Here is a 15,335-nt window from a genome sequence, read left to right as displayed (position 1 = left end):
ACGGCAGCTCCCTCACCACCCTTCGCCGAAGGACGGCTTAGGTTCCGAGGGATTTCTTTGTGGGTCCCCAAGATCGAGACAGAGGGCACAGGCTCGGAAGTAGAACAGAAAATGGTTAAAAGACCCACGTACGCAAATACTTTAAAGGCCTCGACGGCCACAAAAACGTCATGATATGGCAACTAACTCAATCCGGTTACATGGCCCCTTTTGGCCTAGGTCAAAGCTCAAGGATCGGCGGCCGGCGCGGGAGGGACCACCTCTTCTTCAAATAGACCAGCCAGCGCTGTGCCAGGTGCCTCAGCCGCCTCCAACAGCTTCACGACCTCTGCATCAGCTTCCTCGTCATCTTCTGGCAACACGTAGCCATCGCTGACAGCCTCGAGGTTGATAGCGTAGTGCGAGGAGACGACGGCCAGGGCGCGCTTGATGCCCGTGTGCAACACCCCCCGGAGCCTCTCGTGGACGCAACTGCTCAACGCAATCAGGCGGCTCCCAATGGAGCTGGCCGATTGGACTTCCTCGATGTCTAGGGCCTCGCAGGCGGTACGGACTGCGCTGCGCAGTGCCTCGTGCTCCCAGACCTCAACATCCAGCGTCGCTTGCACTGCGACGGAGGCCTCAGCCGCCTGGGAGGCCTCTTTCTCCAGATCTATGTCGCAACGAGGGGTCAGGAGTCAAACGTGAACCAGAACAAAAAGAACAAGGAGCACGGTTCGGCGGAACTTACCCTCGGCCTTGCTCTTCCAGTCTAAGGCCTCGACCCGAGAGGCCTCGGCCGCCTTGGTAGCCTCGGCCAAGGTGACTTTCGTCAGCTGATGCTCGCTCTGCTCCGCACCCAGCTGCCCGGCTATGGCCTTGGCAGAGGCCATCGCTTCTTGGGCCCGAGACCTAGAGGCGTCTCGCTCCTCCTCCAGTTCCTTGATCTTCGCTACCAGAGGGGCAGACTGCTCTTTAGCCGTGGCCAACTCGGCCTGAATGTCAGCACAACGAAGGCGGAGGTCCTCCACTTCCGCACTCCGCGCCGACAAAAGCCCCTGAGCATCGGCGAGTAGGCCCTTCTGCCGCCGGAGCTGGTCCCAGATATCCCTCTCCCTTCGTAGGAATACCGATTTCCCAAGGGATCGGGTCTCGAGCTCCTAAAGAGGCAAAACAAAAAACGCACGTCAAACATTGCGAGGGGGCTCGGAGAGAAAACAACGTGGCACGGGAGAGGAAAGTACTTACCTGGGTGACACCGGGCAAGTCCCCTCCCATAATAGTCATCACTGTTTGCAGCGACCGCACTGCCAGTTGGTGGTACTACTCGAGGGTATCCCACCGCCCCCCCTCTGCGATATCTTCAAGGGCGAACACAGGCTCCCCCTCGGGATCAGCCCGGTTCCGCCAGAAAACACGCGGGAAGTTCCACCCACAGGGCTCGGGCCATAGCCGGGCAAGGGCCGAACTCCCCTCGGCGGGATCTGGGACTGGCTGCTCCGCGGTATTGGCCGCCTCCTTCCCTTGGGAGGAATCATCAGACGAGATTGTCTGAACCAGGGGCGGCGCCAAAACTTGCTCCGTCTCCACCTCCATCACCTCGGCCTCGATGGATCCAGGGGCTCTGGCCTCCGCCATCTCTACCTCGGTGGCCCCGGCGTCCACCGCCCTGACTTCGGAGGTCTTGGGGGCTCCGGCCTCACCCTCAATGGCCTCGGCAATGGTGGACGCCCCAGCCTCCTTCGCCCCAAGTCCCACGACATCGCGAGGCGTGGGCTCCTCCTCCTCCACTCGCTCCGCGGCCACCTCGGCACCCTTTTCCTGGGCAGCCGCCTCCTCCGAAATGGCCCCGCCCGACACCGCGCCACGCTGCACGCCAGCCTGCGCCTCCGCTGCCTGATGGGCGGAGGAGCTAACGTTCACCTTGAGCGCCTTACGGGGCACCAAGGCAGGATCTTCCACCAGATGCTTCTGGCTGGAAGCAAAGACACTCCCAAGGTCAGCATGTGACCAAGGGGCAAACAAGAAGTACTATGGACTCCACCGGAAAAGACGCTTACCGCGAACGGGGATGCAGCCACTTTGACACCGCCAGCCTCCTCTGCAACGGCAGCGGTGGTGGCAGCAGCGCGGCCTTGGTGTCCACCAGTGCCAGCTGGCCTCCGCCGGACCTCGGCACCTCCTCGACCCTTCGCGGAGACAATGGGGTCGCCCCCACCATCGCTCGCTCCACCTCCACCGTCGAACCCATCGGGCTGACGGCACGCTCCTCCGATGCCCGCGCCTCGGGCGTGTCGGCCTCGGCCCCGGGACGGGCCGCCACCGGCCCCAGGACACCTCCTCCTCCTAGGAGCGTCAGGCTCCTTGCCGACGCCCCGGGCACCATCTCCCTAATGTCGGGGAGGTGTTCCAGGAAGGCCGTCCCCACCTCGCGCCTGCCGCCGTCGCCCGAAGAATCCGACACCGATGACGAGGGAGACGGCTCCAATGGGAGACCGTCGAGCTTCTGACGCCGGCGATGGGCGTCCAGCTTTTCGCGTGCGAGGAGCTTCTTCGTGCGGTTCGCCTCCTTGGCATCTTTCTTCTTCTTCTCCTCCTCGGCGCGCGCCCTATTCACGGCTCGCCGCCGGGCGTCCTCGGGAACGGGCGGCGGGGAGTCTCGCACGTCTCTTATCCCCTGCGGGAACGACGAAGTAAAACAACAGACAAAAAAGGTGGAAAACAAGAAGGCCGTGAAAGCGTCGGCAACATCGAACTTACCAGTGAAATGTGCCCCCACGACGGGCGCATCGGGAACGGCATCAAATCGTCGATCTTCGGCTTCCCGTCTACCGCCTCTCTCACCCGACGCAGGGTCTCATCGTCGGTAAGGGCGAAGGCAGACATCTTGATACCGGCAATCAGGTCGCTCGGGGTCATCTCGAACAGCCGCCACCGCCGGGCCATCAGCGGCAACACCCTCTGGCGGTGAAAAGTCGCCACGACCACGGCCGCCGAAAGGCCGCGGTCACGCAGCTTCCCCAAGGCCCGCAAGAGCGGCTCCAGCCTAGGCTGATCAACCTTGATAACGCCGTATCCCCATTTCTCTAGTTGACTCTCTACAACCCGCCCGGTATAAGGAGGAAGTCCTCCGTCGTCATTGCGGAGGTAGAACCAGCCGTCGTACCAACGACGGTTGGACGATGACAGCTGGGCCGGGATGTAGAGGGACTGCCGGTCTTGGCACACGTGAAGGGTGCAGCCGCCGGCCCTCTGCACCTTCCGAGCCCCCCTCGTTCCCCCCGGCTTGGTGGTGAACATCGCTCGGAACAAGTGGAGCCACAACTCCCAGTGGGGAGCGATCCCCAAGTACCCCTCGCAGACGGCGATGAAGATGGCCACCTGCGCGATGGAGTTGGGGCTGAAATTGTGAAGCTCCACACCATAGTAGTGCGGGAGCGCCCGCATGAACTTATCCACCGGCGACCCGAGGCCTCGCTCGTGGAAGACGACGAAGCTCACCACATAGCCGTCGCGCGGCCTCGGCTCCGACTCGTTCCCCAGAGCAATCCACTCCAGCTCGTCAGGGTCGGTGATCCGGCGAAGAAGACCGGCCTCCACGAGCGACTGCAGCTTCTCCTCGGTTACGTCAGACCGCTCCCAGGGATCCGCCGGGAGGATGACGGGACCACCAGCCATTGCGCGGTGGAGGTCGCTGCTACGGCGGTAATCTCTCTCTCTCTTTCTTTCAGTCTCTCGCTCTCGCCCTTCTCCTACCCGGCGCTCTATGCTCTCAGCAACGGCACAGAGGCAGCGAAAGTGAATGCGGAAAAGGTAAGAAGGGGGAGGGCGAGGCTCTTTGCGTATTTATGCAGGGACGAGATGAAACCACCGGGCGATGAAATCAGGGAAGTTTCCCCCAAAAAATCCGGCGCGGTTATCCAGATCCGGTCTTACCGCCCACACACCCACTCCCTCCTCATTAATCGCGCGTGCAGATACGTCCCGTCGGCTGACGCCATGTCACGTCCATCCACAGCAGCAGCAGGCGCCGTTTTGCCTCCCCGAAAAAGCCGCCTCAAAAGACGCGCCTACCGTTATTAGCCATAGGGAGAGAAATAACCCCCCCCCCGATTCCTTTCAGGCAAAGGAACTGGGCACCGAGCCCGCTACGGTCCAGGGGTTCGAAGGCTGGGCCCTTAGGGGTTTTGACAGCCGCCCTAGGGCAACAGAGTCAGGGGCGACTATGGGCGAGCCTATACGAGGCCGAGGCCCAAGCAAGCGAAACACTTGGGACGCCCTGTGTCGTGTCCGAGACCGGTAGGGAGGTCTCCGAATGGGATCCCACCGTAGGGAGGCACCGAGCCACCGAGGCCCAGCGAACGGCCTCGGCACCCACTAGAGAAACCCTCCGATACTCTTGGAGCGTGTCTCCAGACCGCTAGCCGACCCCCAGCGAACGGGGTATGGGCCTCCACTCGGACTTACCCGATAACAGCTCACCGGAAATGCCATCGCTCGCGCCCACCGAGGGTAGCGTGGCACATTCCACTCCTCCTTCTGAGCGAAAAGGAAGCGCGAGGGTCGAATAAAAAGTCAGGAGAATCCCTAACGGCCCTCTTGCTCCACGCAGAGGCTAAGGGACCCTTCCTGCAAACCATTGCCAAGGCCCAGCGACTTGGGCTCGCACACGAGGGGGCTCGGCAAAACAAACCCTCCTTCCGAGCGAAAAGGAAGCGCGAGGGTCGTTCAAAAAGCCAGAAGATCTCCTGACGGCTCTCTTGCTCCGTGCAGAGGCTAGGGAGCTCCTTCTGCAAAAGATGCCGAGACCCCGCGACCTAGGCTCGCACCCGAGGGGGGCTCGGTAGACAGACCCTCACGCGCGAGGGGCGAACCAAAAGCCAGGGGGACCTCTGACCGCTCTCTCGCTCCGTGCGAGAGACTCGGGGGCTCCTCCTGCAACTTTGCTGAGACCCAGCGGCTCAGGCTCGCACACGAGTGGGCTCGGCAAACAGCCCCCCGTCCGAGCGAAAAGGACGTGCAGGGGACGGACAAAAAAATCAGGAGGACCCCTGACCGCCCTCTCGCTCCGTGCAGAGGCTCGGGGGCTCTTCCTGCACCCAAGATAAAGACAAGCGACCCGAGCCCGTTGCGGTCCAGGGCTTCGAAGGCTGGGCCCCCAGGGGTTTCGACAGCTGCCCCAGGGCAAAAGAGTCAGGGACGACTACGGGCGAGCCTGTACGAGCGCGCCCTATGTCGTGTCTGAGACCAGCAAGGAGGTCTTCGAATGGGATCCCACCGTAGGGAGGCACCGAGCCACCGAGGCCCAGCGAACGGCCTCGGCACCCACTAGAGAAACCCGTCGGTACTCTTGGAGCGTGTCTCTGGACCGCTAGCCGACCCCCAGCGAACGGGGTACGGACCTCCACTCGGACTTACCCGATAACAGCTCACCGGAAATGCCGTCGCTCGCGCCCATCGAGGGTAGCATGGCATCTTCCACCCCTCCTTCCGAGCGAAAAGGAAGCACGAGGGTCGTACAAAAAGCCGGGGGAACCCCTGACGGCCCTCTCGCTCCAGGCGAAGGCTAAGGGGCTCTTTCCGCAGCATCGTCGAGGCCCTGCGATCCGAACTCGCACCCACGGGCCCGGCAAACACAATGAAAACCCCTCACTTGAGAGAGAAAAAAGCCCCTGAAGAAGTGAAATCACTCCTCCAGGGCCTCGGGGGCTACACCCGGCGGGTGCGCTCGCGCGCACCCACCGAAACCTCGAGTACAAAACACCATCCCAACAGGAACTATCAAGAGCCAATTCTCGTCAGAACCTTAGGGGGAGTGCCTCCACTCCCCCTAAGGCTCGGGGGCTACTATCGGATACCGTGAGAAGGGGTACCATAAGCAAGAACCAAAAAACGACTACTTAGACTTCGTAAAAGTCGAAACCAGCTAAACACCGCTGGCCTCGGCCGATTCTCCGACTCGCCCGAGGCCCCCTCACCGCTGACCTCGGGCGATCCCCCACCAAAGGCCTCGGCTGACCCCCTCTCGTCGCAGGCCTCGGCCGAGCCGCCGACCCTCCGTCTCGCGCGAGGCGGGCTCGGCAGCACTCCGCTGCCTCTTCCTTCACCCGTCCCTCTGACAAAATGTTGTGTCGCATTAACTCAGCCAACTGCTGCCCCTGACATCGGCCGCATACTCGGCACAGTACAGCGGAATGACCGATGGGACAGGAGGCAGGACTAGGCAGGGGTTACCCGCCACTGTGCTAACCACTATGCACATGGTTGACGCCCATGCCTCACTGTGCTGCCAACTCCTGCTCCGAGAACAACGCAGCATGGGGAGCCACGTCTGGGATACTGTGGCCTCGGAATCAGTACCCAGGACCAATAATTCCCTCTAAGGCCTCGGCAGTTTGCTTCAGGGGCTCGGCAGCCTGAGGATCCATGTCCGCCGAGCCCCCCACGATGGCTCGGCCTCGGCATCTGCAGAGCCACAGCTCCCTATGACGCCATCGCCCGATGACCAGCACGTCGCCCGCCATGTCTTGCATCAAGCTGTACTGGAGCCCCACGACGCACAAGATCAAGTATGACCGGCGCGTCACTTCTGCACGACAAGGACGGGGCCACTCCATCGACCATACCACAACAGTGGCTGGCTACAGGGCTCGGACACGCCACCCCCATTTATAGAGCGCTATGTATGGACGTCCCTGGTTCTCCCTTAGAGTATAAAAGGGAGGGACCGGGGCCATTTCTAGGGCAACAAATAGAAAGACGAACACACCGATAGAACTACACACTTCTACGCTGCTTGAGAACAACGCCTCAAGCAGCCCGCACCACCCTCGCCGAGACCTAGGGCTAGCTCCCTCTCTCACCTAGCTTATAACCCCCTACTACGAGCACTCCGGTGCAAGGAATACAAGATCGATCTCTCAGACTGGACGTAGGGCCTCGATTGCCTGAACCAGTATAAACCTTGTGTCTCTTTGCATCACCATCCGGGATTAGGGGCACGCAGCACAAATTCACTCGTTGGTTGAGGGACCCCCGGTTCCAAAACACCGACACCATTGTTTTGCAGAAGCACTTCTTCGGCCGTGGTGGGATTCTCCAGATCACCAATTTCAATTTTAGTTTCTACCACCTTCCACACTTTTCTATTGATTGACTTGATATGTGTGGTCATCTTTGATTTCCAATACGGATAATTTGTGCCATCAAATTGGGGTGGCTTCTTGGTGCTGTTGATTTAAGCCATTTTTATACCGAAGGTTGTTAAGCCTCAAATCACGGTGACCTCGGCTCTGATACCACTTGAAAGGTCCTAATGGCTAGAGGCGGAGTGAATATCCTATTAGAAAATTCTACAACAATACTTAGCAAGCTGGTTAGACAATGATGAGGCGAAGCAAGTGTTGCGTTAGCCTACTAAAAATGCAAGCCAGCTATCATAATTCTAGTTTATATAGTTTTTATCCATACAATAGCTATGACACTACACTAAGTTAGTATGCTCTCAAAAGCTAACTAAAGAGCCACACTAACCAAACTAACAACCTCTCACAACTAGTTACACTAAAGAGCTTGACAACTAGTTTACGGTAATATAAAGAGAGTGAGAAAGAAGATTATACCATCGTGTCGAGGAAGGAGTCAATCAATCACAAGAATGAATAACAATGAAGACCAATCACCTTGGAATCAAATGATGACACAATGTTTTTTTACCGAGGTTCACTTGCTTGCCGGCAAGCTAGTGCTCGTTGTGGCGATTCACTCACTTGGAGGTTCACGCGCTAATTGGCATCACACGTCAAACCCTTAATAGGGTGCCATACAATCAACACAAGATGAGGATCACACAAGCCGCGAGCAATCCACTAGAGTACCTTTTAGCTCTCCGCTAGGGAAAGGTCAAGAACCCCTCACAATCACCACGATTGGAGCTGGAGACAATCACCAACCTTCGCTCGACGATCCTTGCTGCTCCAAGCTATCTAGGTGGCGGCAACCACTAAGAGTAACAAGCGAATCCCACAGCGAAACACGAACACCAAGTGCCTCTAGATGCAAACACTCAAGCAATGCACTTGAATTCTCTCCCAATCTCATAAAGATAATGAATCAATGATGGAGATGAGTAGGAGGGCTTTGGCTAAGCCCATAAGGTTGCTATGTCAATGCAAATGGCCAAGAGGGTGAGCTTTAGCTAGCCATGGGGCTTAAATAGAAGCCCCCATGAAATAGAGCCGTTGTACTCCTTCACTAGGCACAACACGGGGTGATCGAACGCTTCGGTCATATCGACCGGACGCAGAACCCCAGCATCCGGTCGTGCGATACACGCCATGTGTCCCCTCTCTTCAAATACTGAGCGCCCGATCCCAACGGTCAAGTGATACCGGACGCGCTGCTGCAAAGTGACCGGACGCTGGACCTCAGCGTCCAGTCGTTTCCAGTAAGCATCTAGACATGAGAAATCACGACCGGACTCACCCAACGTTCGATCACTCGGCGTCTCCTCTGTGCGCTGCCATGTCAGCAGGACTGGATGCACCCCTTCAGCGTCCGGTCACCAAGTGACCCAGTGTCTGGTCATGGACCGAGGCCAGCATCTTCACGCATCCACTGACCGGACATGTCAGTCCTACCAAGACCAGCATCCAGTTACTTACAGTAACCTTTGTCTTTTCTGTATAGAGCGCTGGTGGCATCGTCGGACTATCCGCACTCTACAGGCGAACACTCTGTCGGTGAAGTTTCTAACCCTTGGTCAAATGTGCCAACCAACAAGTGTATCACCTTATGCACATGTGTGTTAGCATATTTTCACAAATATTTTCAAGGGTGTTAGCACTCCACTAGATCCTAAATGCATATGCAATGAGTTAAAGCATCTAGTGGCACTTTGATAACCGCATTTCGATACGAGTTGCACCCCTCTTAATAGTATGACTATCGATCCTAAATGTGATCACACTAAGTGTCTTGATCACAAAAACAAAATGGCTCCTACTATTTATACCTTTGCCTTGAGCCTTTTGTTTTTCTCTTTCTTCTTTTCAAGTCCAAGCACTTGATCATCACCATAGCATCGCCATCATCATGTTATCATCTTCATTTGTTTCACCACTTGGAATATGCTACCTATCTTATGATCACTTGATAAACTAGGTTAGCACTTAGGGTTTCATCAATTCACCAAAACCAAACTAGAGCTTTCAGCAAGTGCGTGCCCAGACCACAAATATAAGTAAGAAAAGAAATCAGCAAATGTGATGATTAGCGAGACTGGAGGAGGAACATCTGGGTATGGTAATTCTTTACCTTTTGTTCTTTCAGTTTGTCTTTCACTTGAGTGGTGGATGGACAACGGTGCTAATATTCATATGTGTCCTAATATTTCTTTATTTACTTTCTATCAGGCCAGCAGGACTGGAGCCTTGCTGATGGGAAAACGGTTCGCATACGCGTGTTCTTGGTGCTGGTACTATCATTCTGAAGTTTACTTCGGTAAAGACGGTGCTATTAAAGAATGTGCAGCATATCCTATCCATCAAGAAGAATCTTGTTAGCGGTTCTCAAATGTGTCGCGGTGGCTTTAAAATTATGCTTGAGTCCAATAAGTGTGTTGTGTCAAAACATGGAATATTTGTTGGAAAATATTATAATTACGGAGGCTTGTTCTGTTTATCTTTGCTTGATGATGTGTGTAATAAAGTAATGAACAATGTTAATGTTTTGGATGAGTCGAATAAATGACATTCACGATTTTGTCACATTAATTTTGACTGTCTCACGTGGCTTGAAAATCTGAATTTAATCCCAAAATTTAACTTAGTAAAAAATTCTAAGTGTCAGGTGTGTATGCAATCGAAGCAAACGCGTAAGCCTCACAAGGCTGTTGAGGCGAGGAACTTGGCACCATTAGAACTCGTTCATTCTAATTTATGCGAAATGAATGGCGAATTGACTAAAGGCGGTAAACGATATTTCATGACATTTATAGATGATTATACTAAATTTTGCTACGTGTATTTATTGAAAATTAAAGATGAAGTGTTGCATTATTTTAATGTCTATAAAGCTGAGGTAGAAAATCAACTTGAGAAGAAAATCAAGCGTTTACGGTCCGATCACAGGGGAGAATATTTCTCAAATGAATTTTCTGAGTTTTGCGCAGTGCATGGAATTATTCATGAGAGGACGCCACCATACTCAACATAGTCCAATGGGATTGTAGAGAGAAAGAACCGCACTCTAACTGATTTGGTTAATGCCATGTTAGAGACTACAGGACTATCTAAGAAATGATGGGGTGAGGCTATATTAACAGCGTGTCATGTTCTGAATAGGGTGCCTACAAAGAACAAAGAAATTACACCATTCGAGGAATGGAGAGAAGAAGAGATTAAATCTTTCTTACCTGCGAACTTGGGGTTGATTGACAAAGATAAATGTGCCAATAAACAAAAAGCGAAAGCTTAGAACAAAAATCATTGATTGTGTTTTTCTTGGTTATGCTATTCACAGCGTGGGTTATAGATTTTTAATTATAAATTCTAGTATTCCTGAGATGGTTGTTGATACAATCAAAGAATTTAGAGACGCTATATTTTTTTAGAATGAATTTTCCATAAAAATACACCTAGCACGACTAGTCATGAATTTATAATTCCTCATGAGCATAAAATTTTTACTCCGATAGAACAAATTGAGAAATCCTATATGCAAAATCCTGAGAAAGATGATACTATAGTCACTAGAAAAAGCAAGAGATAGAGGGCTGCAAAGTCTTTTGGTGATGACTATATTTTGTACCTTATGGATGACACACCAACGACCATTGAAGAGGCATATTCCTCTCTTGATGCTGACTTGTGGAAGGAAGCAGTACGGAGTGAGATTGACGCTATTATGTCTAATGGTACTTGAGAAATAGTTGATCGGGTGTTCAGGAAAAAGCTTAGGCCTGATGGTACTATCGAGAGATACAAGGCAAGACTTGTGGCCAAGGGTTATACTCAAAAGGAAGGTGACGATTTCTTTGATACTAATTCATCGGTTGCTCGATTGACTACAATTTAAGTTTTGCTTTCTCTAGCAGCCTCTTATGGTCTTATCGTTCATCTAATGGACGTTAAGACAACTTTTCTAAACGAAAAGTTAGAGGAGAAGATCTATATGGATCAGCCGGATGGGTTTTCTAGCAAATGGTCAAGAAGGCAAGGTGGATAAATTATTAAAGTCATTATATTGCCCAAAACAAGCTCCTAAGCAGTGGCATGAGAAGTTCGATAGAACTTTAACATCTGTTGGCTTTGTTGTGAATGAAACAGACAAATGTGTGTACTATCGGTATAGTGGGGGTAAAGGAGTTATTTTGTGCTTATATGTTGATGACATACTAATCTTTGGATCCAGCCTCAAATTGATTGAGGAGGTGAAGAAATTTTTATCTAATAATTTTGAAATGAAAGATTTGAGAGAGGCAGGTGTTATTCTTAATACCAAGCTTCTGAGAGAAGGCGATGGTGGGGTAACTCTGTTACAATTCCACTATATGGAAAATGTGTTGAGTCGCTTTGGGTTTAGTGACTGTGAACCTGCTCCTACACCTTATGACCCGAGTGTGCTATTGAGAAAAATCAGAGAATAGCAAGTGATCAGTTGAGATATTCCTAGATCATTGGTTCGCTCATGTATCTTGCTAGTGCAACAAGACCTGACATCTTATTTGTTGTGTGCAAGCTGAGTCAGTTTATGTCAAACCTAGGAGATGATCACTGACGTGTTCTTGAGAGAGTGATGCGCTATCTAAAAGGCACTATAAGCTATGGTATTCGTTATACCGGACATCCGAAGGTGCTGGAAGGCTACTGTGATGCCAACTGGATCTCTGATATTGATGAGCTTTATGCCACAAGTGAATATGTGTTTTCGCTTGGAGATGGTGTTGTTTCCTAGAAGTCTTGCAAACAGACTGTCTTAACGAAGTTTATAATGAAAGTAGAACTCACAGCATTAGACACCGTTGGCTCTGAGCCCGAATGGCTTCGTAATCTCCTTATAGTTTTACCGATTGTTAAGCCTCCCTATACCGGCTATTTCTATGGACTACGATAACCAGACTATGATTACGAAGGTTAACAGTTTAAAGGATAACATGAAGTCTACGAGACATGTTAAGAGACGACTAAAATCTGTTAGAAAATTGAGAAACTTCGAAGTAATATCGTTGGACTATGTTCACACGTCTAACAATCTGGCAGATGAATTCACTAAGGGTCTGTCACGCAATGTGATAGAAAGTGCATCGAGAGAGATGAGTTTGAGACCGACGTAAAATTTACTATAGTTGTAACCTGTTCATTGCGATCGGAGATCCCATGAGGTAGGATGATGAAACAAGCTAGTAGTAAATTATGAGGAAAGATCCTTAGTAAGACTCATTTCTGATGCATATCTTTCCTTTCAGTAAGGCTGGTTGGTTTTTACCTTAATGTGTTTCAAGTGGCTTGCTAAAGTAAAGATGTTGTCCTACAGAACATCTTTTTGTGAAACACACCTATATGAGTCAAACTGCTGGTCACAGTCTATGAGACTTGAGTGATCTCTAAATACTCATGAAAGGCACTGGAGTATGACTTATATGTTTCAAATAGAGGGGATGTCTTTTGTAGCCTAGTATTAGCCAAGGACTTTAATGACATTCACATCACATAAAACTGTTAATTTAAGGCTTAGTCTATTGTTCAGTTGTGACTGAGTGAAATTATTGCTCTAGATGGATATTCAACTTAATAGTCTCCATCGAAACACTTGTATATAGAAGAAATATGGTTCTGAGACTACTTTGTTACAAACCCTAGAGTTTGGTGAAGATTGTTGGATATATTATGAGCTTGGCCCGTATGATATTTAATAAATCAAATAAAACTCTATGGTACGTAACATTAAGCGTTGTATGATTTAATATCGTATGAGATTTTGACTGAACGTTTACTCAGCTTATTTAATTAAAAATTATTTATTTTAATTAAGAAACTCAAAAAAAGACAAATGAGTGCCTCACGCGTGCGTGCCGCCGCCGTCCGGGCCGAGTCGGGCCGTGGACGTGGCGAGACAGGCGGGTGGGCGGACGGGCAGCGAGCGGGCGGGCGAGGCAAGACGCGCTCACGGATGCCGCAGAGCGAGCAGCAGGTGATGCGGACGGAGGCGGCAAAGGCGGGGTTCCTTCTGCGAGCGGGCGACGCGGGCGGATCCGTCCGTCCGGACGGACGACCCAACAGAAGCATTAGTCCGTTGCATGGATCATGCGAAACGACGGACGGGGACACGCCGCCGTGGCACTGGCACGTGCCGCACCACGCCAGATCCCTCGCTGACAAACGCCTCCCTGCACCACTGCACCAGTGTACCGGCACGCCGCGCACGTACCCCGGCGGGACCCACTCATCCATCGGGATAGGGCCCCGCCGCCCCGGGCTAGCAGGCCACCCCATGTCCCACGCCGGGCCGGAGCTTACGATACGATCCACGAGCGGACGGCCGCGATGAAACCTGGCGCGGTACACGTACACCGCCTGGACGCCCCCATGTGCCCCGCGCCTTTAATTGGGCCGCACCCGGCGCCCCACCGCTATTGGCCCCAGCTCACTCGCAAGTCGCATCACGCGTTCACGCACACTCCCCCGCTCAGCTCACTGGCAGCGAGTTCAAACAAAGAGGCAAGAAGGAACCCACGCGAACGCCACCACCGCGCTGCTCTGGTCGCTTCGCTTGGTTCTGTCGACTGCTCCGGCGGTCCGGCCATTGCTGATCCATTCTTCTTAGAGGAGGAGGAGGCAGCAGCAGAGGGGAAGGGGTGATGGGGCAGACGAGCGTGGCGACGGCGGCGGCGGCGGCGCTGCTGGTGCTGGCGGCGTGCGCGGCGCTGCCGGCGAGGACGGCGGCGAACAAGATCAGCATCAACTGGAAGCCCAACGTCAACTACACCGACTGGCTGAAGCAGCACAGCCCCTTCTACAAGGACGACTGGCTGGGTAAGCCCCCCACGCCCACGCATTGGCCTTCCTTCCTCGGCCACCTCTTCTTCTCTTTCTCCGCGCCTCCTCCTCTTCTCAGATCTGAACTTCTGACCCCGCGGCGCCTCGGCTCTCCCGCCGCCCGCCGGCACGCAGTGTTCTACTACACGGCGGGGCAGGCGGACGTGGTGCAGGTGGACGAGGTCGGGTACAACAAGTGCGACGCCACCAACGCCGTCTACAACTACAGCAAGGGCCGCACCTTCGCGTTCCAGCTGAACGAGACCAAGACCTACTACTTCATCTGCAGCTACGGCTACTGCTTCGGCGGGATGCGCCTCGCCATCAAGGCCGAGAAGCTGCCGCCGCCGTCCCCGCCGCCGTCCGCCAGCGACCGCTCCGCCGCCATCGCCAGGTCCCACGCGGTCGTCATCTACGCCGCCGTCGCCGTGCTCGCCGCGCTCCTCAGGATGGTCTAGCACTCTAGCTGGGAAGAATCTACCCGCGGTCCCTTCGTTTGGTTCGAATCGGGACTCCTTTTTGTTCGTTCCTCCCCTCTCGCTGGGCTCTGAAGATGAGCAGTAGCTGGTGCCGGAGTGTTGTGTTGGGTTGATTAATTAGTGGTGTGGATCTGCTGAAAGCGATTGATTGAGCTGAGATTGATTTTCAAGTGTGAAGAACTGTAGCAGACTAGCTGAATTAAGTAACTTTAAGCCTTTTCATCTTGGTGATTTGGAGATAAAAGAACTCTGTTACTTTTTGGTTTCCTTTTCGGATCCGTTCACACTGGATTGTCGATTTTGGGCTCTGTTGATAAAGTTGCCTGTGTTAGATTTATACAGCTGATTCGTTGCTCGAGAAAAATACAGTACATAGCTTATAAGCGGGTTTATAATGCCAGCTGAACACTCTCGGTCGGTTGAAAAGTCACTCTATTTTTACTTTAAACTGTTAATTAGGAATATGTAGAGAAGACATCAATACGCATTGGAAAACCTTGAATATTAAAAAATTGAGTACGATAATAATTGAAAACGGTTATAAAGGATGTTATTTTTTCTAGAGATGATCTTGGTTATATGCCTCCCACGCTTTTGTCAGCCGTCAGCTGGTGGCTGAGACTGTAACAGTGGATGACTGAGCACAAAACTGAAATGAAATGATTTTCTTTTATTTATCTAAAAAGGAGACGATCTTGGTAATGGGATCTTTCTTCTTTCGTTTCCGCTTTTTTAGCCCTGACTGCTGCATTAGTCAGAATCTCTCAATGAGCAGAGCACTCGGTAGCCTGATTGCGTGAGTGTCTGTGTCTCGATGGTTAAAGAACGTTCAGGTGGCAAC

At 52.6% G+C, this 15,335-nt stretch overlaps 1 protein-coding gene across 1 annotated transcript; it reads left to right on the top strand.

Moving 5' to 3' along the window:
* Window positions 1-13,630: 13,630 nt before the first annotated feature.
* On the top strand, window positions 13,631-14,604 carry LOC136476610 (early nodulin-like protein 16). Its single transcript, XM_066474524.1, has 2 exons — window positions 13,631-14,012; window positions 14,151-14,604. Exons 1-2 carry the CDS (start codon window positions 13,838-13,840, stop codon window positions 14,471-14,473), a joined length of 498 nt encoding a protein of 165 aa, XP_066330621.1. The 5' UTR covers window positions 13,631-13,837; the 3' UTR covers window positions 14,474-14,604.
* Window positions 14,605-15,335: the final 731 nt, after the last annotated feature.

Source organism: Miscanthus floridulus, chromosome 1 (genome assembly GCF_019320115.1).
Source record: "Miscanthus floridulus cultivar M001 chromosome 1, ASM1932011v1, whole genome shotgun sequence".
Taxonomy (NCBI): Eukaryota; Viridiplantae; Streptophyta; class Magnoliopsida; order Poales; family Poaceae; genus Miscanthus; species Miscanthus floridulus.
Note: the sequence above shows the minus strand (reverse complement) of the source record. Positions and strands in the feature narration are given on the sequence as shown.